This window comes from Zea mays, chromosome 8 (genome assembly GCF_902167145.1).
Source record: "Zea mays cultivar B73 chromosome 8, Zm-B73-REFERENCE-NAM-5.0, whole genome shotgun sequence".
Classification (NCBI taxonomy): Eukaryota; Viridiplantae; Streptophyta; class Magnoliopsida; order Poales; family Poaceae; genus Zea; species Zea mays.
The window spans coordinates 42,153,813-42,177,582 of record NC_050103.1 but is presented as its reverse complement, the minus strand read 5'-3'; the positions used below and the strand labels follow the sequence as shown (position 1 = coordinate 42,177,582).

At 46.5% G+C, this 23,770-nt stretch overlaps 1 protein-coding gene and 1 long non-coding RNA gene across 2 annotated transcripts; one reads left to right on the top strand and one right to left on the bottom strand.

The window, feature by feature from the left end:
* Positions 1 to 1,294: 1,294 nt before the first annotated feature.
* LOC103635126 (endochitinase A-like) lies at positions 1,295 to 2,218 on the bottom strand. The gene is made up of 2 exons (XM_008657673.2): positions 1,789 to 2,218; positions 1,295 to 1,701 (listed from the first exon to the last, which is right to left on the bottom strand). Exons 1-2 carry the CDS (start codon positions 2,216 to 2,218, stop codon positions 1,295 to 1,297), a joined length of 837 nt encoding a protein of 278 aa, XP_008655895.1.
* Positions 2,219 to 17,138: 14,920 nt separating this feature from the next.
* Positions 17,139 to 19,781, top strand: LOC111590443 (uncharacterized). The gene is made up of 2 exons (XR_002749529.1): positions 17,139 to 17,574; positions 19,207 to 19,781. It is a non-coding gene; the product is annotated as an uncharacterized lncRNA (long non-coding RNA).
* The last annotated feature ends 3,989 nt before the right edge of the window (positions 19,782 to 23,770 follow it).

The following is a 23,770-nucleotide window of genomic DNA, read 5'->3' as shown; positions in this document are numbered from 1 at the left end:
TTTCGACGAACGGACGATTGAGCAATTAATTCGGCCGAGAGTTGGATTTGATTTCGCTCGGAAATAATTCCTCACGCACTATTTTAGAAATAAATGTTTCTCTCAGGCTTCTGATCGACTTCGGATTTTTAGTCGGAGAAATTGAATCGTGACATTTTAAAATCGCTGTCGATATGAGGTTTTGAATTCGGTTCGGACATGAGATATTTGGCCGAGTCTGATAAATTTGATTAGAGGACGACATATTGAGTGTTCCGTTTGAGAATACGGACTCAGATTAAAATAGTCAGACATCGATCGAGGTTCGAGGAATTAGACTCGGGCTCAGATCAAGTAACAGCCGTCGAGAATTTGATTAAATGAGCTTCCGATGAGATTTATAATTCGAGATGGATTATCGAGTTCGTATTCGTGCCGAGAATTAAAAGTTTTAACAGGCTACAAATTTGGCCTTCTGTGAGACTGAATAACTCTGAATTCGGTGAAACGTGGATGAATAATCTGGATAATCAAAGACATACGCGAGCGAGAAATAGAAATTTTTACTGAGCATCCGAGATTAGGATAAATCTCCCGACGTAACACGAAATAGACACCTGGGGTGTCACAATAAAATCCACAGGATGTCAACGTTTATTCTATTTTATTTCCACTTATTGCGTGAGTTACACGTGAAATCACTATAAGTATCTAAGTTTCAACATAATCAAGACTTCACTTTACCATTTTTATGTGGGAACTTGAGATTATCTTCTATTAAATATTTATTAGTATTGATAATTTACTTGCAATTTCGTTGTCGAACAAGAATAATTTATGATAACCAATTAATGCATTATCCGACAAGTATCCGATATTCGATAAAATAATATTTGTATCCGTCACTTATCCGCCCGGATAAATATCCGGTCCCTGTATCTGTATCCGTCTCGTTTCTAGTTATCCGTATCTGATCCCGAATCCGTTTTAAATACATTGGCGCACTGTGGATGTTCATGGTACAGCTTTATAGAGTAGGAGAGATTACTGAAAATGCCACCAAAATCAGCCTCACAAACATCTACTGGTCATGACTCCGATTCGTGGCATCCCACAAAGGCGCAAACAGATCATGGAGCGCGATCTTCTCCAACAAAACAGGAAAGACTTGACTGCCGATAACGCAGCTGGACGTCAGGCTGGACAGAGAGACAAGAGACAAGACGCTTAGCAGCATCTGGATGAGCTCTAACACTGAAAGATGCACTAATCCAACAAGCTCACAATATCGATGAAAGATTGAGCACGTACGTATCTAGCAACTGAGGTCGAGCCCGGGGTGAACACGGAAGTGGTGGCAGTACTCGAGGTAGAAGCGCACCCGGTCTTTCATTTCGGCCGTGTTCTTCCCGCCGTGACACTCGTCGAAGCCGTTGATGGCCCTGATGGTGGCGCCGAACCCCTGGGGCATGAGCTGGTGCATGTTCTCCATCCAGTACCAGAGCGCCGACTTGAACGACAACACGGGGTCCTGCGCCAGTCTGTCCGGGTCTCCCAGCCCGTCGAAGCCGAGGCTCCTCCCCGCCGGCCCGTAGTTGTAGTTCCACGACAGCTGCAGCGGGCCGCGCCCGTAGTAACCCTGCCTGGGGTGGCACGGCCACTGCTTCTCACTGCTCCAGTCGCAGTACTTCGCCACGTCGACCTCGTTGATGTAGCACAAATCTGGCGTCATATAGATACATACATACGCCATGCATCAATAGACCATGGAAATGAGTGCAGGCGAACAAGACGATCCACACTACTTACGCCCGGTCTCGTGCGTGACATGCGCGAAGAAGGCGGCAATCTCGCGCTTGCGCTCGACCTCGGAGCCGCCATGCGCGAAGCCCGGGTACGCGGCGATGGCCTCGAGGAACGCGCTTCGCGTGTAGAAGCGTCTGCCCTCGCACCAGCTCCCGGCATGGGACTTGATGCCGTTGAAGAAGGACTTGGTGACGACCCTCGCCACGGACGCGCCGCCGCCGCCGCAACCTGCGGAGCCCCAACACGGGCCCGACTTGCACCCCTCGCCGCAGTAGGCGCTGGTCTTGCCGCAGTATCCATACTTGCTGCAGCAGAAGCCTGGCTGGCAGCCGCAGTGCTGCGCGGCCGTGGGCGTCGTGGCGCAGAGCAGGAATGTTAGGCCAAGAGCCGCCGTCAGGATCATGGTAGGCGGCGGTGTTGCTGAGTTCGCCATATGGATGAATATGCACAGACCCTTCAGTTGCTGAACTCTGTGGGCCAGCCGGCCGGGGTGATCATATCAGGTTGTAATTACTGGACATTGCAATGGCAAGCTGATGATGGCCTTTATATAGATAGCTAGACACCGATCAATCGAGGCAGGGCCTTCGTCTTCATGATGCATGGCCTGATGCTACAAACCTCCAATAATCATATTTTATTGTACATTGTCTCGGGCATGTCAGTCAACACATACATGCTCGTGGAAAAAACTAAACACGTCCTTCCTCGGTCCATGAAACAACAACGGTTGGTGCTGATATGGACGTCAATCACTAATCACTGTGAGGTATTCCGACGCTGGTGCTCTCTGCGATAGCGCGGACGGTTCACGGTATAAGGCCGGATAGTCCGCGACTTGTGCGGCAGCAGCAGCAGCAGGATCTTCTCTACGCCAAAGTCGGACGGTCCACGTGCGTACCGAGGCGGCGGCGTTCACCAACAGGACCTTTATCTGACCTCCAGGAGGGACCTCGTCAGGTTTGAGAGATTCCGGGGATTGTCTTAAAATCTGCAAGTGTCACACCCAGTTTTATAAGATAAACTGAATGCGAATCATGTAGTGCCAGGAACAGAAATTTATGTACACATCGATTATATAATTGGACATGATCACACAATGCTCAAATAATATCAGAAATAAGTATTACTTTATTACATCATGATGCACAACAACAGCTACAGGCATTTTCGGCGGCCAGTTTTATTTTTGGCGGACGGGCTCTGGCCGCCGAAAATAAAGCAATATTTTCGGCGGCACCTACGAGCCGCCGAAAATAAGGTTATCTTCGGCGGCCCCTGACACAGCCGCCGAAAATAAGGTTATTTTCGGCGGCCACTGACACAGCCGCCAAAAATAACCTTATTTTCGGCGGCCAGAGCCCAGGCCGCCGAAAATACTGCTATAATAACGGCTCCCGACTCTTTCTCTCTTCTCTCTCTTCCTCTCCTCACGCCGCCGCTGTCTGTCTCGCTCCTGCGCCGCCGCCCGCCGCCCGCCGCTCTCACTCCCGTGCCGCCGCTCTCGCGCCTATTCCGTCGCCGCCCTCCCCTGCTCGCGAGCGCTCCCGCCGCCAGCGCACCCTGCCCCCAGCGCGCCCCGCCCAGCGGCCCACCGCCGCTCGCGCCTATCCACCGCCGGCGGCCGCAGCCGCCCTCCTGCTCACGCGCACGCCCACCACCAACGCGACCCGCCCCCAGCGCGCCCCATCCACAGCGCTCGGCCGCCGCAGCTAGCGCGCCAGCCTGCCCCTGCCCCTGCCCCTGCCCGTGCAGCTGCTGTAGGCCCGTCGCGCTCTGTCCGTCCCGGTCGTCCGACGCCGCCAGCGCCGCTCGCCGGCGCCGGCGCGAAGCTCTTCTCGTCCCACCACTCTGTCGCCGTCGCCAAGCTCGTCGCCATCCATAGGTTATTTTTTCGTATTTTATTTCGTATTTTCGGCGGCCGTTATTTATTTACCGCCGAAATTAGTGCATATTTGTAATTATATTTGTTTGATTTCTGTGTGTGATTAGTACATATTTGTAATTATGTTTGTTTCATTCCTGTGTGTGATTAGTATATATTTGTAATTATGTTTGTTTGATTTATGTGTTTGATTAGTGTTACTGTTTAATTTGATTTCATTATTATATTAGTGGTATATGTGGTTTAGGTATTAGTGGCATATTGTATTTGTGGCATTAATTTCATATTAATATTATATTATTAGTCCCTGGTGCACGTTCCCTTTTTCAAGGGAGTTCTTCTAGCCAGAGCAGATAGGAGGCGTTGCTGAGACACGCCCGGCCAGAACTACGTGATACACCTATCGCTCTACAACGGAGTACCGATGTAAATGTTTATGTAATTGATCTTATTTGTCAGTCACTTATGTAATTGATCTTATGTAAATGTTTATGTAAATGTTTACGTGTCTCTATTTCATGTCCATAGGAAGAGGAGGACGACGAGGAGGAGGTGCAACACCATGAGGAGGACGAGCAGGCCCATGAGGAGGAGGTGCAGGCCCATGAGGAAGAGGAGGAGGTGGGCATAGATGCTGAGGCGGATGACGATACCACCGAGGCTCCTGTCGTTTGACAAAGGGGCACTCGGAAGGGCCACTTTGTCCTACCTCCGTCAGCGCCTGCACAATCTGAAGCTCGAGTACTGATCATCCCAGTTGGTGATAGGTACTCACGTTTGGCCACTTTGTTCTTACTTATTTGTTTATTGTACACTATATATATGACATGACTTCCTTGTTTTTTGTCATGCAGCCAATGGGAAGACACGTCATTTGACGGTCGAGGTCACCATAGACAGGTTAATCAAGTCTTAGGTAACCTCTGTCGTCTACATAATCCAAGAATTGTCACCGACCCGAAAGGTGTGGTGGTTCCTTGCACTAGCTGGTCGCACTTCGCACTAGCTCCACATGGAACAACTCAAGGCGCCGTCAAGCACGACTTTTGGGTAAGAGTAATGTTTCAAACTAACATTTATTAGTTGTTTTCAAACTAATTTTATTTTCGATGTTGGACAGAGACGCTATCGTGTGGAACCTTAGGCTCAAGAGCATGCAGACCGAGTATTAGAGAAAAATGCGAAGAAGGTGTGCAGGGATGCATTTTCCAATGCTCGTCTGCAGGTTGTGAACGCGTACATGAAGCGCCGAGGTCATTCTATCAACAACTTTCGACAATATTCGGATGTCTACTTGACTCTAGACCAGTACATGGAGGTAAAAAACTAATTTAGCAGCTCATTTAGATGTGAATGTAATTTTGAGCTAACGCTTTATATGCAGGTAACTCTTCCATGGATGGAACACCGGCCGCAGGCTTACAAGGCTTTGTGTGAGATATGGACTTCGCCTGTGTGGATTGAGAAGTCTAACAGGAATCGACATAGGCAGCGCCATCAGCAGGACGAGGACGATGATGAGGTCGTAGTCAACCATACCTATGGGGCTGATGGACACATTCGGTTGGCGAAGCGAATGGTGAGTATGTAGTATTCTGTTTTACTTAGAAATGAAACCGGATTAAACTCATATATTTGCAGGAGGCTCAAACTGGAGTTGTCCCGAGCCTAATCAATGTTTATAGGAGAGGGCATAGAGCGAAAAACAGTGAAATCTTCGATGAGCTATGTAGTCAAGCGGCCGTTGAGCGTATGGTTAGTTGTTGTTATGATTAATGTTTTCTTGCCATATAGCTATAAATTACATGTGTGCTGAACCTTCATATTGTATTGCAGGAGACATACATGCAGGAGATGGTTAGGAAGTATGGAGAAGACTACGATTGGCGAGGAGCGCATACCATCGACGCTGAAGTTGTGCATTCTATTGGAGGCAAGGCACATGGACGGTATGAACTTGTGAATTTTTTTCAATAATATTGGAACTATGACCGAATAGCTAATTTTCTTGTTTTTCAAGATATTCTATGTTTACCGGTGTTATCAATTCGACGGAGTTGCGTTCTCGTGGGGGCTCTTCGTCGCGGGCGGGTTGTGGTAGTAGCAGTCGTAGTCGCCGCTCTGTATCTAGCATGGAGGACGCTATGAGGGAGCAGCAAGAAAAGTTTCGTGAAGAGCTGTGGCAACAACAAATGGCATTCCTCAAAGAGCAATCAGAGTACATGGCTACTTACAACGTACAGGCGCAACAAGCAATGAACGTGAGTGTCTTATTTCTTCTCAACACGCTCGATATTGGTTAAATAACTAACATATTATATTTGCAACAGTCTTGGTTTCCACAACAGGCACAACAGCAACCATTTGTTTTCCCTCAATTTCAGCTGTTGATGCCTCAGTGGGATTACATGCTCCGCCACCTCCACCTCCACCTCAGCTGCTTCAATTTAGTTTAGACTTGTCGTTTGTATCAACCTTTCAAATCTTTACTAAACTTGATTTTGTAGGGATCCGGGGTCATGGGGCACAACACGCCACCACCGGTGATACCAGCACTAGGAGGAGCTTATGCAGGGGAGGGAGATACTCCATGAGAGGTTAGTTTGACAAACAATTTGTTTGAATAGTGGTCATGCATGTAAACACTGTCGTTATTAATATGTCTTCTTTTTTCTTTAGAATCCAAACCCGTTACATGACTTCGTCAACGAGTTTTTCGCTTCTGGAGGGAGTGGTCACAACTCCAATGACCCCGATATGTGATGGTGTCAGATTTATGTCGAATTATGCGTTCTAATGGATTATTTGTGAACTTTATGTTCTATGGAGTGTTTGTGCACTCGTATGTTGTAATGAACTCCAACTTTATATTGTGGACTATTTGTGAATTGTGCAATTGTGGTTTTAATGTTTTTGTTATTTTTATTGTGATTATATTATAAATTTGCTGTTATTTTTGCATTTTTCTCAATTTTTTCTCTGAAATTAGCTATTTTCGGCGGCCTCAGGGGGCCGCCGAAAATAAGAATACTATCTTCGGCAGACGGTATTTTCGACGGCCTGGTCTGGCAGCCGCCGAAAATTAATTATTTTCGGCGGTTGTTATGGCGACCGCCGAAAATAAGCGATTTTCGGCGGCTGGTCCCTGGCCGCCGAAAATAAAGGCTTATTTTCGGCTGATTTTTTCTGGCGGCCAGGAACCGCCGAAAATAAGCCTAAGGCCGCCGAAAATAGCTTATTTTCGGCGGCAAAGGCCTTATTTTCGGCGGTTTCTGGCCGCAGAAAATGACTGTAGCTCCCGTAGTGATGTCCAGAACATCCATATAGTCATTAACTTAAACATAAATTCAAGTGCTGAACGAAACGTAGTAAAATAAGACCTTCATAAGCTGACTGGGGGTTTGTCGCTAGTCTAGTTTAGAATTTCTCGAAGTTCTGAAACTTCTAAAAATCCTCCGCGTTGCCTTCATCTTCTCCCGAGCAATGGTTGCAATAGGGACAACCTAGTGTTTGGTATTTAAGCAAGGGTGAGTACACATCAACGTACTCAGCAAATGTCCCATTTTGCTGAAGTGGACTAGCTGTATGCGGGGTTAAGCTCAAATCAGTTGCTTTTAGTTGATCAGGTATTTATCATTAGTAAAAGCCAAGTTTTATCATAAAAGTCAAGTTGATATTCACAAAAGAAAACACCTCCTTAGATAGGAAAGTACCAGATATCATAAGTATAACCATCATCATTAAACCATCTGAAAGGGAAATGTGCCCTTGGGCCATTTCTAAGTATTTTGGTGATTGAGTGCAAACACAAGGGCCTAAATGTGAAAATATGCTCATGGATGAACAAAGTGTAAATCACAAGTAAAGGTATGTTTCTAAGCCTTAGTACATTAGTTTTGTGTACTAACATCTTGTCTAAGTGTTAGAAACAGGAGAAAGAAGAAAAGAAAAGAAGTGGAGAGTGGCTGTGTACAGCCAAAGGCTGCTTCGGGCTGGGGCACCGGACTGTCCGGTGTGCACCGGACAGTGTCCGGTGCGCCAGATCAGCGCAGCGCAAACCAGCCGCTCTCGGGTTTTTCTCCGGCGACTTCGGCTAAAATTCACCGGACTGTCCGGTGTGCACCGGACTGTCCGGTGAGCCAACGGTCGGCCGGGCCAACGGTCGGCCGCGCGATCGGCGCGCGACACGTGGCCGAGCCAACGGTCGGAAGGGAGCACCGGACTGTCCGGTGCGCCAGATCTGCAACGGTCGGCAACGGTCGGCTTCGCTTTCTATGGAAACAAATCGGGCACCGGACAGTGTCCGGTGTGCACCGGACTGTCCGGTGCGCCACGAGACAGAAGGCAAAGATGGCCTTCCAGATTTGTTCCCAACGGCTCCTAGCTGCCTTGGGGCTATAAAAGGGACCCCTTGGCGCATGGAGGAGTACACCAAGCACTCCTACAACTCTTCTAAGCACCAAGACATCAATCTCACGCATTCGTTTCATTGTGATAGCATATAGAGCTCTTGTGGAGTTGTGAACTCTTTGTGTTGCGTTGCGAGCTCTTGTTGCGACTTGTGTGCTTGTTGTTGCTCTGATTTTCGAGTCTTGTGTGCGTTGCTCATTCCCACCTTACTCTGTACTTCTTTGTGAACTCAATTGTAAGGGCGAGAGACTCCAAGTTGTGGAGGTTCCTCGCAAACGGGAAAAGATCAAAGGAAAGGAAAACACCGTGGTATTCAAGTTGATCATTGGATCACTTGAGAGGAGTTGAGTGCAACTCTCGTCCGTTGGGACGCCACAACGTGGAGTAGGCAAGTTTTGTACTTGGCCGAACCACGGGATAACCACCGTGTCAACTCTGTGATTGCTTTCTTGTGGTTATTGTGTTTTGACTCCTCTCTAGCCACTTGGCCATACTTGTGCTAACACTTAACAAGTTTTTTTTTGGCTTAAGTATTGAAGTTTTACAGGATCACCTATTCACCCCCCCCCCCCTCTAGGTGCTCTCAATTGGTATCAGAGCCGTTCTCTTCAAGAAAGGGACTAACCGCCCGAAGAGATGGATCCTAAGGGGAAGGGAATTGTGATCAATGACAAGGAGAAGGAGTCCTTCGTCAACGAGCCAAGGGATGACAAGTCCAATGACTCGGGCTCGGGCCACAAGCGAAGAGATGGGAAGAAGAAGAAGACAAGACGCATCAAGGAGATCGTCTACTACGACAGCGATGAGTCCTCTTCTTCCCAAAAGGACGACGACTACGACAAACAAAGGAAACCGGTTAATTCTAACTTTTCTTTTGACTACTCTCGTATTCCGCATAGTTCAAATTCACATTTGCTTTCCATTCCACTCGGCAAGCCCCCACACTTTGATGGGGAGGACTACGGATTTTGGAGCCACAAAATGCGTAGTCACCTATTCTCTCTCCATCCTAGCATATGGGAGATTGTAGATAGTGGAATGCACTTTAATAGTTCGGATAGTCCTATATTCATTAATGAGCAAATCCATAAGAATGCACAAGCTACTACTGTTCTTCTAGCCTCATTGTGCAGGGATGAATATAATAAAGTGAGTGGCTTGGATAACGCCAAGCAAATCTGGGATACCCTCAAGATCTCTCATGAGGGAAATGACGCTACCTTGCTCACCAAAATGGAGTTGGTGGAGGGCGAGCTTGGACGGTTCGCGATGATAAGGGGCGAGGAGCCAACTCAAACATACAACCGGCTCAAGACCCTTGTCAACAAAATAAGGAGCTAAGGAAGCACGCGATGGACGGACCACGACGTCGTCCGACTAATGCTCAGGTCCTTTACCGTTCTTGATCCTCATTTGGTGAATAATATTCGTGAGAATCCCAGGTACACCAAAATGTCGCCCGAAGAAGTACTAGGAAAATTCGTCAGCGGGCGAATGATGATCAAGGAGGCAAGGTATGTGGACGACGCCTTGAATGGACCGATCAACGAGCCGCAACCTTTTGCTCTCAAAGCCACAGGGAACAAGGAGGCGCTACCCAACAAGGTGGCGCAAATTGAGGCGGCCGGTCTTAATGAAGAAGAAATGGCCCTCATTATCAAGAGATTCAAGACGGTGCTAAAGGGTCGCAATGGACAGCCGAGCAAGACTAAGACCAAAGGGAAGCGATCATGCTTCAAATGCGGTAAGCTTGGTCATTTTATTGCTAACTGTCCTGATAATGATAGTGACCAGGAAAAGGGGAACAAGAGGGAAAAGAAGAAGCATTACAAGAAGGCAAAGGGCGAGGCGCATCTAGGCAAGGAGTGGGACTCGGATTGCTCCTCGTCCGACTCCGACAATGAAGGACTCGCCGCCATCGCCTTCAACAAATCAACCCTCTTCCCCAACGAGCGTCACACATGCCTTATGGCAAGAGAGAAGAAGGTATGTACTCGCAACTCTACCTATGCTTCTTCAAGTGAGGACGAATCTAGTGATGAGGATGAAGTAGATTATTCATGTTTGTTCAAGGGCTTAGATAGATCTAAGATAGACAAAATTAATGAATTAATTGATGCCTTGAATGAAAAGAATATACTTTTAGAAAAGCAAGAGGATTTGTTGTATGAAGAGCATGATAAATTTGTTGAGGCACAAAAATCCTATGCTTTAGAAGTTAAGAGAAATGAAATGCTTTCTTTTGAACTATCTACTTGTCATGAAACCATTTCTACTTTGAAAGGTGTCAACAATGATTTAAATGCTAAATTAGAAGTAGCAAACAAATCCAATTCTTGTGTAGAACATGTTGAAATTTGTACTAGGTGTAAAGACTTTGACATTAATGCTTGTAGTGAACACCTAGTTTCAATTTCCAAGCTTAATGATGAACTGGCTAGTCTTAATGCTCAACTTAAGACTAGCAAGAATGATTTCGATAAGCTAAAATTTGCAAGGGATGCCTACACAATTGGTAGACACCCCTCAATTAAGGATGGACTTGGCTTCAAGAGAGAAGCTAAGAACTTAACAAGCCATAAGGCTCCCATTCCCGCCAAGGAGAAAGGGAAGGCCCCTATGGCTACTAGTGCTAAAAGGAACCATGCTTTTATGTATTATGATAGGAGACAAACTAGAAATGCTTATAGGAGTTATAATGCTTTTGATGATTTTGACTCTCATGCCATGTTTGCTCCTAGTTCCTCTTATGTGTATGATAGAAATGTTACTAGGAGAAATGTTGTTCCTAAGAGAAATACTATTCATCATGTGTCTAGAAAGAATGCTATTCATGCTCCTAGGAAAGTAGTGAATGAACCTTCCACAATTTATTATGCTTTAAATGCTTCCTTTGCTATTTGTAGAAAGGATAAGAAAATTGTTGCTAGGAAGTTAGGGGCAAAATGCAAGGGAGACAAAACTTGCATTTGGGTCCCTAAGGATATTTGCACTAACCTTGTAGGACCCAACATGAGTTGGGTACCTAAGACCCAAGCCTAAATTTGCCTTGCAGGTTTATGCATCCGGGGGTTCAAGCTGGATTATTGATAGCGGATGCACAAACCATATGACGGGGGAGAAGAAGATGTTCACCTCCTACGTCAAGAATAAGGATTCCCAAGATTCAATCATATTCGGTGATGGGAATCAAGGCAAGGTAAAAGGGTTAGGGAAACAGGTGGGAGGAGCGCATCACAGCAAGAATGTGATGACCACTTCAAGACCCCTGGAGCTGCTGCATATGGACCTCTTCGGACCCGTCGCCTATCTAAGCATAGGGGGAAGTAAGTATGGTTTAGTTATTGTTGATGACTTTTCCCGCTTCACTTGGGTGTTCTTTTTGCAGGATAAGTCTGAAACCCAAGGAACCCTCAAGCGCTTCCTCAGGAGAGCTCAAAATGAGTTTGAGCTCAAAGTGAAGAAGATAAGGAGCGACAACGGGTCCGAATTCAAGAACCTTCAAGTGGAGGAGTTCCTTGAAGAAGAAGGGATCAAGCACGAGTTCTCCGCTCCCTACACACCACAGCAAAATGGTGTGGTAGAGAGGAAGAACAGGACGCTCATTGACATGGCGAGGACGATGCTAGGAGAATTCAAGACCCCCGAGTGCTTTTGGACGGAAGCCGTGAACACTGCTTGCCATGCCATCAACAGGGTCTACCTTCATCGCCTCCTCAAGAAGACGTCGTATGAGCTTCTAACCGGTAACAAACCCAATGTATCTTACTTTCGTGTATTTGGGAGCAAGTGCTACATTCTAGTGAAGAAAGGTAGAAATTCTAAGTTTGCTCCCAAAGCTGTAGAAGGGTTTTTGTTAGGTTATGACTCAAATACAAAGGCGTATAGAGTCTTCAACAAATCATCGAGTTTGGTTGAAGTCTCTAGCGACGTTGTATTTGATGAGACTAATGGCTCTCCAAGAGAGCAAGTTGTTGATTGTGATGATGTAGATGAAGAAGATGTTCCGACGGCCGCTATACGGACCATGGCGATTGGAGAAGTACGGCCACAGGAACAAGATGAACGAGATCAACCTTCTTCCTCAACTATGGTGCATCCCCCAACCAAAGATGACGAACAGGTACCTCAAGTGGAGGCGCTTGATCAAGGGGGAGCACAAGATAATCAAGTGATGGAGGAAGAAGTGCAACCGGCACCTCCAACCCAAGTTCGAGCGATGATTCAAAGGGATCATCCCGTCGACCAAATTCTGGGTGACATTAGCAAGGGAGTAACTACTCGATCTCGATTAGTTAATTTTTGTGAGCATTACTCCTTTGTCTCTTCTATTGAGCCTTTCAGGGTAGAAGAGGCCTTGCTAGATCCGGACTGGGTGTTGGCCATGCAAGAGGAGTTAAACAATTTCAAGCGCAATGAAGTTTGGACACTGGTGCCTCGTCCGAAGCAAAATGTTGTGGGAACCAAGTGGGTGTTCCGCAACAAACAGGACGAGCACGGGGTGGTGACGAGAAACAAGGCTCGACTTGTGGCAAAAGGTTATGCCCAAGTCGCAGGTTTGGATTTTGAGGAGACTTTTGCTCCTGTGGCTAGGCTAGAGTCAATTCGAATCTTGCTAGCATATGCCGCTCACCATTCTTTCAGGTTGTTCCAAATGGATGTGAAGAGCGCTTTCCTCAACGGGCCAATCAAGGAGGAGGTGTACGTGGAGCAACCCCCTGGCTTCGAGGATGAACGGTACCCCGACCATGTGTGTAAGCTCTCTAAGGCGCTCTATGGACTTAAGCAAGCCCCAAGAGCATGGTATGAATGCCTTAGAGATTTCTTAATTGCTAATGCTTTCAAGGTTGGGAAGGCCGATCCAACTCTTTTCACTAAGACATGTGATGGTGATTTGTTTGTGTGCCAAATTTATGTTGATGACATAATATTTGGTTCTACTAACCAAAAGTCTTGTGAAGAGTTTAGCAGGGTGATGACGCAGAAATTCGAGATGTCGATGATGGGCGAGTTGAACTACTTCCTTGGGTTCCAAGTGAAGCAACTCAAGGACGGCACCTTCATCTCCCAAACGAAGTACACGCAAGATCTGCTAAAGCGGTTTGGGATGAAGGACGCCAAGCCCGCAAAGACTCCGATGGGGACCGACGGACACACCGACCTCAACAAAGGAGGTAAGTCCGTTGATCAAAAAGCATACCGGTCAATGATAGGTTCTTTGCTTTACTTATGTGCTAGTAGACCGGATATTATGCTTAGCGTATGCATGTGTGCTAGATTTCAATCCGATCCTAAGGAGTGTCACTTAGTGGCGGTGAAGCGAATTCTTAGATATTTGGTTGCTACGCCTTGCTTCGGGCTCTGGTATCCAAAGGGGTCTACCTTTGACTTAGTTGGATACTCAGACTCCGACTATGCTGGATGTAAGGTCGATAGGAAGAGTACATCGGGGACGTGCCAATTCTTAGGAAGGTCCCTGGTGTCATGGAACTCTAAGAAACAAACTTCCGTTGCCCTATCCACCGCTGAGGCCGAGTATGTTGCCGCAGGACAGTGTTGCGCGCAACTACTTTGGATGAGGCAAACCCTCAGGGACTTTGGCTACAATCTGAGCAAAGTCCCACTCCTATGTGATAATGAGAGTGCTATCCGCATGGCGGAAAATCCTGTTGAACACAGCCGCACAAAGCACATAGACATCCGGCATCACTTTTTGAGAGACCACCAGCAAAAGGGAGATATCGAAGTGTTTCATGTTAGCACCGAGAACCAGCTAGCCGATATCTTCACTAAGCCTCTAGATGAGAAGACCTTTTGCAGGTTGCGTAGTGAGCTAAATGTCTTAGATTCGCGGAACCTGGATTGAATTGTAGCATACATGTAGTTATGCTTTTGATCATGTTCCTTTTTGCATTATGTTGCTTATTATGGTGCTCAAGTTGTACAAACACTCCCTGGACCTCACAAGTCCGTTGCAAAGTGATGCACATGTGTAGGGGGAGATGTGTTACAACTTGACCCTTTGAGACTAACCATGTGCTTGAGTTTGATAATTTAGTCTCGAAGGAGGATTGAAAGGGAAAAGGTGGACTTGGACCATGAAAGACTTCCACTGCACTCCGATGAGAGGGTAACTAATTCCAAGTTCATCTCATGAAATCTTATTGCCATTTGCTCTTAATTGAAGACTTTGGTGAGGCAATGGGGTTAACGGGCCAAGATTGATCCCGTTTTGGTGCTTGATGCCAAAGGGGGAGAAAATAAAGGCCAAAGTGATAAATGGATCAGCTACCACTTGAGAGATTTTGAAAATAGTAGAATAGAGTTTTTGTTTTGTCAAAAGCTTTTATTGTCTCTTATTGTCTCTATTTTCAAAAGTTGGCTTCTTGTGGGGAGAAGTGTTGATTATGGGAAAAAGGGGGAGTTTTTGAAATCTTTGATCAATCTCTTTTGGAATGACTCTCTTTATACTTCAACATGTGTGTTTGACTTAGAGATAGAGATTTGAGTTTGATTTGCAAAAACAAACCAAGTGGTGGCAAAGGATGATCCATATATGCCAAAATTGAATAAAACCAATTTGAGTTTTTATTTAAAGTGATTTTGCACTTGTTCTAGTTGCTTTATATTGTGTTGGCATAAATCACCAAAAAGGGGGAGATTGAAAGGGAAATGTGCCCTTGGGCCATTTCTAAGTATTTTGGTGATTGAGTGCAAACACAAGGGCCTAAATGTGAAAATATGCTCATGGATGAACAAAGTGTAAATCACAAGTAAAGGTATGTTTCTAAGCCTTAGTACATTAGTTTTGTGTACTAACATCTTGTCTAAGTGTTAGAAACAGGAGAAAGAAGAAAAGAAAAGAAGTGGAGAGTGGCTGTGTACAGCCAAAGGCTGCTTCGGGCTGGGGCACCGGACTGTCCGGTGTGCACCGGACAGTGTCCGGTGCGCCAGATCAGCGCAGCGCAAACCAGCCGCTCTCGGGTTTTTCTCCGGCGACTTCGGCTAAAATTCACCGGACTGTCCGGTGTGCACCGGACTGTCCGGTGAGCCAACGGTCGGCCGGGCCAACGGTCGGCCGCGCGATCGGCGCGCGACACGTGGCCGAGCCAACGGTCGGAAGGGAGCACCGGACTGTCCGGTGCGCCAGATCTGCAACGGTCGGCAACGGTCGGCTTCGCTTTCTATGGAAACAAATCGGGCACCGGACAGTGTCCGGTGTGCACCGGACTGTCCGGTGCGCCACGAGACAGAAGGCAAAGATGGCCTTCCAGATTTGTTCCCAACGGCTCCTAGCTGCCTTGGGGCTATAAAAGGGACCCCTTGGCGCATGGAGGAGTACACCAAGCACTCCTACAACTCTTCTAAGCACCAAGACATCAATCTCACGCATTCGTTTCATTGTGATAGCATATAGAGCTCTTGTGGAGTTGTGAACTCTTTGTGTTGCGTTGCGAGCTCTTGTTGCGACTTGTGTGCGTGTTGTTGCTCTGATTTTCGAGTCTTGTGTGCGTTGCTCATTCCCACCTTACTCTGTACTTCTTTGTGAACTCAATTGTAAGGGCGAGAGACTCCAAGTTGTGGAGGTTCCTCGCAAACGGGAAAAGATCAAAGGAAAGGAAAACACCGTGGTATTCAAGTTGATCATTGGATCACTTGAGAGGAGTTGAGTGCAACTCTCGTCCGTTGGGACGCCACAACGTGGAGTAGGCAAGTTTTGTACTTGGCCGAACCACGGGATAACCACCGTGTCAACTCTGTGATTGCTTTCTTGTGGTTATTGTGTTTTGACTCCTCTCTAGCCACTTGGCCATACTTGTGCTAACACTTAACAAGTTTTTTTTTGGCTTAAGTATTGAAGTTTTACAGGATCACCTATTCACCCCCCCCTCTAGGTGCTCTCACCATCAACATAAATGAATCCAGAGTATCTCTAATCAAATCAATAGGATCCCAAGGCTGCTCTTAACCGTGAGCACGACTAATATACTAGTTTCTAACCCTCTGCAAAGGTCGCACACTTTATCCAAGAGTCGTGATCCCTTTTTGCCTTAGGTCGATCATACCCTCAAATACTTCAAAGGTGAGTCGGCAAGGTTTCACTACGTAGCCTTTACAAATATTCTCCTGGTGCGTAGCCGCCCGTTAGGTTTTGCCAGTCGTACAAACACAGTACTCCTCCCTAAGGTGGGTGACTAACAAAATCAAATCGACGACACCCACATTTAGCCAAACAAGCAATATGTCGCAGCCCCCATTGACGGCACAACGACGAAGCAAACTACACCCCAGGTTCCTCCAATTAATCAGCTAAGGGCGTCCCATACCAGCCTCATGGTAGTACTGTTGTCCCGGACGCTCTCTCAACGAACATGTCCTTACGGAGAGGTACTCGTGAAACAACCAGAGCCCCCTAAAATGTCACAAGTTCACAATCAAAATGAATCATCGATTGTAATATATATATATATATATATATATATATATATATATATATATATATATATATATATATATATATATATATATATATATATATATATATATATATATACACACACACACACTAAAGCCTTGGAAATTATGGAGCCTATGTGGTTATTTGTTTTCTTCTCTCCTTTTTGCATATCCAAATAATAGGATCAAGTTAGCCAACTAACAATTATATAAATAAAAAGGAATATGCATTTCCATGTTGACTTGAGCCTGTTGCATTTATATCTAAATTGATAATACAAGAGTAGGTCAAAAAATTTGGAATATGAAAGAATGAAGAGAAAAGAAAAAAAAGAGAGAGAGAAAGGAATGCAAAAATACCTACCACCGGCCTACTACCTCAACCCCCACCGAACTCCCCGTCGGCCCATTCTACCTCAGGCCCGCTCAACCAACCCTTCCGCAGCGTCCGGGTTAGCCCACTCGAGGTCACCGCCAGGCAGGGCCCACTACCCAGTCCCCCACCACGCGCATGATGGAGTTGCTCTCACCGAGTCACCGTCGCGTTGGCTGCTGCACTTCTCTCCGCGTCGCGCGCGCGTTATTCGGCTGGCAGGTGGGCCCATGTCGTCGGGGCCTTCCCCTTCCCTGCTGCGGGCGCCCCATGACCGCGCTGACTCCGTGGGGGTGGTTACAACCGCCTCCCATGTCTTTCTTCCCAGCTCGGCATCCGGGACCCAACTCGCTCTGGGCTACATAAGGACAGGCGTGCCGCTCCTCCCTCCGTTTGCAACTGCCCCTAGGATCGCGTTGTAGACCACCGCCGGTGCGAGTTGAAGAATCAAGAGAGAGAGAGGTAACCCGCGACTGCTGCCGTCACCTCGCCCGCGGCGTGCTTGAGTCGGAAAGTGGATGAGGGCAATCCCAAGGCTCGGTGAAGCCGTTCATGGCCAACGAGCGTATCGAGGTCTCCGGCGATAGTCCGTCCATCATCGGGGCTTGTGTCTCGTGTCAGACTGCGCGGTGACATGACCAGCTTCGTCCTCGTCGTCTCAGCAGTAAGGCCCGTTTCCCTATCGTATTCATGGTGTGCTTCGCCTTTGTTGTACCGAGTTGGGGGCCACGAGGCGTCGCTGGAACACCAGGGGGTGTTTGTCAGTCATGGCGCCGCCGCGCGGCCGGGTGGAGATGGGTGGCGCTCGTGGGCTGATGGATGAGAAGTTAGCGAATCAGATTATAAGAACCGTACCCCCTTCATCGTATAGATCTGGGCCGTCGATTCGATGATGAAGGGTTTAGGTCAGGTCGGGGCGTGGTCGTCTCTCATCCGTTGATATCGGATTTGACGACTGAGGCTGATTACAGGTTCATTTATCACATTAATTTAATCTAGAGGGTTGGTTTTAATCGGACGACTCATAAATCTGCGTACCCATTCGCCGCACAAAAACTTCTAAAAGAGCCCCTCCAGTTTTCGGCATTCAACCCGCCCTCCACACGCTGTTTTAAGATATCCCAAATAAGCCCACGACCTTTGCGTTTTGGTCCTTGTGCTTTTAGAAAATGTTAGCCACCATCCAAGGGTATTCCAGAGGATAATAAAAGAAATCCGAAATTGATTTTTAAGTGTAAAAATAATTCAGACAACTTAGAAATGACATAATTAACTTATTTAACTCCTTTTTTATCCATTGCAGTTGCATTAAATTCATTAATATTATTTATCATCTAGTAACCTTATTTTAGTATGAAACATGTGGTTAAAATCATACACTTAATTTGTTTATGTCCAGAGATGTCAACGAGGAATTCCCCACCGGGTTATAACATCCCATACCCATCCCCATCATGTTTGATCCATCTCCATACCCATCCCCATACCCATCATGGGTACAAAACTCATCCCATACCCATCCCCATTCGGGTTTCGGGTCCCCAATGGGTCCCCATCCCCAATTAAGGGATAACTAAGTACTAACATGTAGCACAAACAATCTAGATTTCAGACATCACTACATCGACAAGCACTCATCCATGAACCATGATCCATTCATCCATCCATCAGAAAATACATAAGTACTTCGGGACCGATAGAAGAAATGGAGAAATGGAGTTTTCTCACCTTCCTTGGTCACCATCTGAGTTAGTTGGCGCTTGAGAATCCATGGTCGTCACCATCGTCTGGGCAGGGCATAGCATATGGCTAGTTATTTTAGGGTTTTGTTTTTTACTAGTCTCCTAGTTGCCTTGTTGGCTAGGACCTGGGGCCTGGTGCGCTGTCGTGCTGGGCTTGGTGGCCGGCTCGGCCTCAACTCATTCATACAAACACGACAGGTGTACACGTATGAAATACCCATGGGTAATCGGGTTCGGATTATTGCTTCCCAAACCCATACCCGTTTACCCAATGGGTGAAGATTTTGTCCCATATCCATACCCATGGGGACAATTTTCATCCCATACTCGTACCCTAATAGGGGAATTCCCCATGGGTTGGCGGGTATCGGGTCCCCATTGACATCTCTATTTATGTCTAACACCTAGATCTTTAGAAAATCATAACTCTTTAACTGTAACTCCGAATTTAGTGGTTCTCGAACCTACGATCTCGTTACGATGCGTAGATCATTATTATGCAGTATGTTCTTATGTTTGGTGTGGTGTTAATTTCTCCTATATCCTGTACTCAGCAGGTGGAAAACTCTGAGCAGGAGCTCGTTGAAGGCAAGTTGTGCCCTTGATCACTGTTGGGGGCCTTACTCTTTCGAAGGTCCTCAAAAACATGACTAACCATTTGTTTCTAGCATACTACTAAATATTACATGAGCTTCGTCATAAGAAAAGCTTCGTGGTGAGGATCTTCTTCCCCGCCGAAGATCCTCGAGACGAAGACATTGTCTGAAAGCGATAACGACGAATACCGAAGCTACAACCGAAGGATGACGACTTCGTCTTGAGGGGGCAACGAAGGTCAAACATGATGCCGAGCCAAAGAGGGAAAGACTAGCTAATCACCGATGATTTATGTCGCGATTATGGCTGTATGTTAAGGTCATAAATGTATTTTTACTCAGGTTGCGTCCCGTGCCTATAAATCAGTGAATAGTACCCCCGTACTGTTCACGCTGGATTGTAATCACTCTCGCGTCAACATCTTCAATCAGGCTGAAGGTTTAAAGTTGATATAAATTCTGTTAATGTTCATTTGTATATCATGAAATAATATATGGATGAATGAATGAATAACGTATATTGTCTTTATGAATTTTCATTCTCATGGATGATGAAGGTGTGTCTTTTATAACCTTCGTCCAAAGATTTCCATATCCAAAAGGAGATGATTCTTCGAAGGGCAAAGGTCCTTAATCTTTAACAATTGTGTTGCCTTGTTCTTGATTCACAACATTTGAGAACAAGTGATCAACAATCACTTTTTTTTACCCAATAATATTTCTGTTAATCATTATGATCTTCATATGTTAATTTTGATGGGACCCAATAGGTCACTTTAGTTTGGTCATCTTTGTACTTTGTTTACCACTAAACTTTTGGGTAGTATATGCTATTGCTTTATGTGGTTTTGGGTGTTAAGATACACATTATTCATGATCATACTTTTTATTGCCAATGAGTTATTTACTGTTCATGACAAGATTATTATGTTAATTGGAACATGGAGCGACCACCCGGGAAAATAGTGCTACCACAAGGGTGGTATGGGACGCCCTTGGCTGACTAATTAGGAAAGCTAGTGGAGGACTAGCTTACCCGAAAGGGGCAAGGGCAGTGGGGAGTTGTCGGTATAGGGAGGTTCTCGGGTTGATTGTGCTGAGATGGCTTTTGAGACGGGGGATTCCTATATCGCTCTCCTCAGAAACGTAGCGGGTTTTCTAAAGCTATTGGAACTTTGTAAAGGCCTTGTAGTGCTACCCTGCCTCACCTCCTCGGTAGAGGTGTATAGGGTCTGTACAACCCCATGGTAGATGGGTAACATGACTTGTGGGTAAATATGTGCAATCTCTGCAGAGTGTAAAACTGGTATATCAGTTGTGCTCACGGTCATGAGTGGCTCGGACCCTCACATGAGTAACTTATGGAATTAAATTTAATTGGTCATTTGCATCGCATTGTGGTTTATTTAATAATTATGATCTCTTATTATTTGGGTTGATATTTACTTATACTTAGTAATTCCTAATAAAACTTGACCAACTTATTAAAAGCAATGCTTTGCCTTAACCATTATTTGTTGATCAGCCTGACACTATACATGAGCCCTCACTTTTGGTGAGCTCATGCACATTGTTCCCCACACTTGTTGAGCGATGAAATTTTGTGAGCTCACTCTTGCGATAAAACTCTCCCCCACAGGTGAAGAGCAGGTAGGCCAGGAGGAGGACTACTACGAGGTGTATGACGAGGTCTAGGAGTCGTCTCCGAGTCGACTTAATTGTGTCAAGGAAATAATATTAGTTCGCTTTATTTATTATCAGTTATTTTGTAAGACATTCTCGTTATGTAATAATGTTTGTGACATTCATCTCTATACAATTGGTCATTGTATGTGTTCTTCTTTGGCGCACATATGAGACGCACCCGGGTTTACCCCTTAAATCCAGGTGTGACAGAAGTGGTCTCAGAGCCAAATGTTAACTGTAGGACAAAACCTAAATAGAACTGGATAAGACCCTTACCTACTTACCTTTACTCTGATTCTTTCTATACTTTTCTTGATCCTGTCTTACCTTTGGCTGTTCTACTCTGGCTGCTCTTATCTTTTCTACTCTATAAAGGCAAAAAGAATTTCATACCTTGGAATCCTATATCTACGACTTCCTAAAGAGATAGGAGACCTAAGAAAAAAATTATTTTCTTTTATCGATATTTAAGTGTTTGAATGTTTGTTTTGATGATAAATGCTTGATTTGCTTCTTTGATTGATTGAAATAGTATAGTAGGGCATCCTAGCATGTACCACCTTAGGGTATTGTATTAGTATTAAGTAGATGCCACTCTAATCTACTGAGCTATGATGACACAAAAGATCATGACCTAAAAGTTGGGTGTCTCGTACTTATTCGTCTTTTCTGCAAATCTATCTTACCATGTGTTTCTAACCCAGATGGTCAATACCAGGAAGGGAGGCGGTATCGATCTACCTGCTCATATTCGTCGAAGGAGGGTAGTTGTCCAACCATAATCGGAGACGAATCCTCCACCGACTGGAACAGATGCTGTGGTTGCCGCTCAGATGCAACTAATGTAGCAGATGGCTAGCACCATGACGGAGATGCAAGCGCAGTTCCGTCAAGAGCGTCAAGAACGATAGCAGCTACCACCTCCACCACCACCAGCTCCACCCAGGGACAAGCATCGGGAGTTAATGAGTCACAAGACACCCACCTTCTCCAGCTCTCCAGATCCTCTTCGGGTAGATGATTGGCTGAAGACAATGGACAAAATGCTTAATATTGAATAGTACATCGACAAGGTGAAGGTCCTATACACATCGGGTCGCCTCACTGGCCCCGCTGCCGACTGGTGGGATTCATATTGTGCTGCTCATGCCGCTGATGACACCATTACATGGGCAGAGTTCTCTACCCATTTCAGAAATTACTATATCCCGGCTGGGCTAATGAAGATCAAGAAGAAGGAGTTCTTGTCACTCAAGCAGGGAAACATGACAGTGAGTGAATATAAGTTGTTAAGGTATGCTCCAAAGCAGGTTGCTGATGATGAGAGGAAACATGAGCAGTTCTTGGAGGGACTTATTGGGCCACTGCAGTACCAGCTGATGTCTCATACTTTTCCATCTTTCCAGAAGCTTCTGGACAAGGCCATCGCACTTGAACACAAACATGTTCAGCTTGGCGAGATGAAGAGGAAGGCCATCACCCAGGGTCAGGGGAGCAACAGCATTTGTCCTCGCTTTACTCCACCCCACGGTACACTAGCTCATTCTGGAGGAGGGCAGTAGTTTTACCAACGTCCTGCTCAGCAGACACCATAGGCCACCTATCGGTGTTTAGAGTCCGACCGCACACCCAGGGTTACCCCTTGCGGTGCTTTTGGGTAGGAAGGTGCCGTCAACTGTAGCCCAATGGTTCGTGCTAGATGCACGAGAGAAGGACAGACAATTTTCTACAGGTTCGAGCCGCTTGGAGAGGCGTAATACCCTACTTCCTGGTGTGGATCTTTATGTGGAGGGTTACATGTGAAATCTCCTGAATGGAGGAAAGCTAATGAGATAGGTAGATGGTCGATAGAAATGATGGGTTACCCCCTGGGCCTTATATACTTGACCGTGGGGTGCTCCATGTGTACATAAGGATCACGTGTCTCCTAAATAATAGTGAACCGACTGAACTGATCTTCCTACAATCTTGCCGACTTATCCCTAATCTGCCCCGATATTCAAGGATGCCATACGCGGGAAAGTTGGGCGGTTGCTGTGGATAGTGCACAAGTTGATGGGTTGCCTAGGCCTGAGTCTGCTGCCTTCTCAGGTCGGCCCATTACGCCAGTAGTTCTAGCCCGGCCCACGAAGGGAAAGCCTTGCGAGGTAACTGGCCCAAGGCCCCGCGCGACGCCTTCTAGTGGACCTGGGGGATATCTGTCTCCCACAAGCCCCCAATCTTTGAGTTGATTTTGAAATAATGTTGGAACTTGCTCTCAGCAGCAAGGAGGCCAACAAGGGTGAACAGTGGTGACAACAGGGTTACGTGCTCGGGGGCAATAGCTCTGTTAATCTCGCCTCTCACGGGCACTGTGCGGGGGTATTTATAGGTATCTGAGTGCCCAGCGCCTTGTGTTAAGGACGCATGTGCCCTCAGACACCTGGTTTATCCCCAGAATATTCCCATAAAGCAGGGTTACAAGCTGTAATTACAAGTATGCCTTTACAAATTAGGCCAGTAACACAAAGGCGGCCACGCAGGGCCCGTTACAATGGGCCAGATCACACGTGGGCCTCAGGACTGAACGAGGCCGCGCCACGGGAAGGCGTCGCCGCAGGCCTTCGTCAAAGTGCCGAATGGAGAGAAGGGTGTCCCTGCCCGCTTTGTCTCTGTCAGACCAGCGACTGCGGCGGAGGCCTCGAGCGAAGGGTGGCGTCTTTGCCTTCGCCCCAACATTTGCCCTCCGAGGGACCAGTTCGACAAAGTCACCTGGTGCCGAAGACGTCGCTAGATGGCGGAGACGCTGCCCTCGCTCGAAGTGGTTCCGCGGGGGTTTTTGATGTGACCGTTGATG

Bases quoted from the DNA above. Each gene is read 5' to 3' on its own strand.
- LOC103635126 (XM_008657673.2), bottom strand. From the start codon at position 2,218: ATGGCGAACTCAGCAACACCGCCGCCTACCATGATCCTGACGGCGGCT. The intron at 1,702-1,788 runs GTAAGTAGTGTG...ATATGACGCCAG, and splicing joins TGTCACGCACGAGACCGGGC to ATTTGTGCTACATCAACGAG.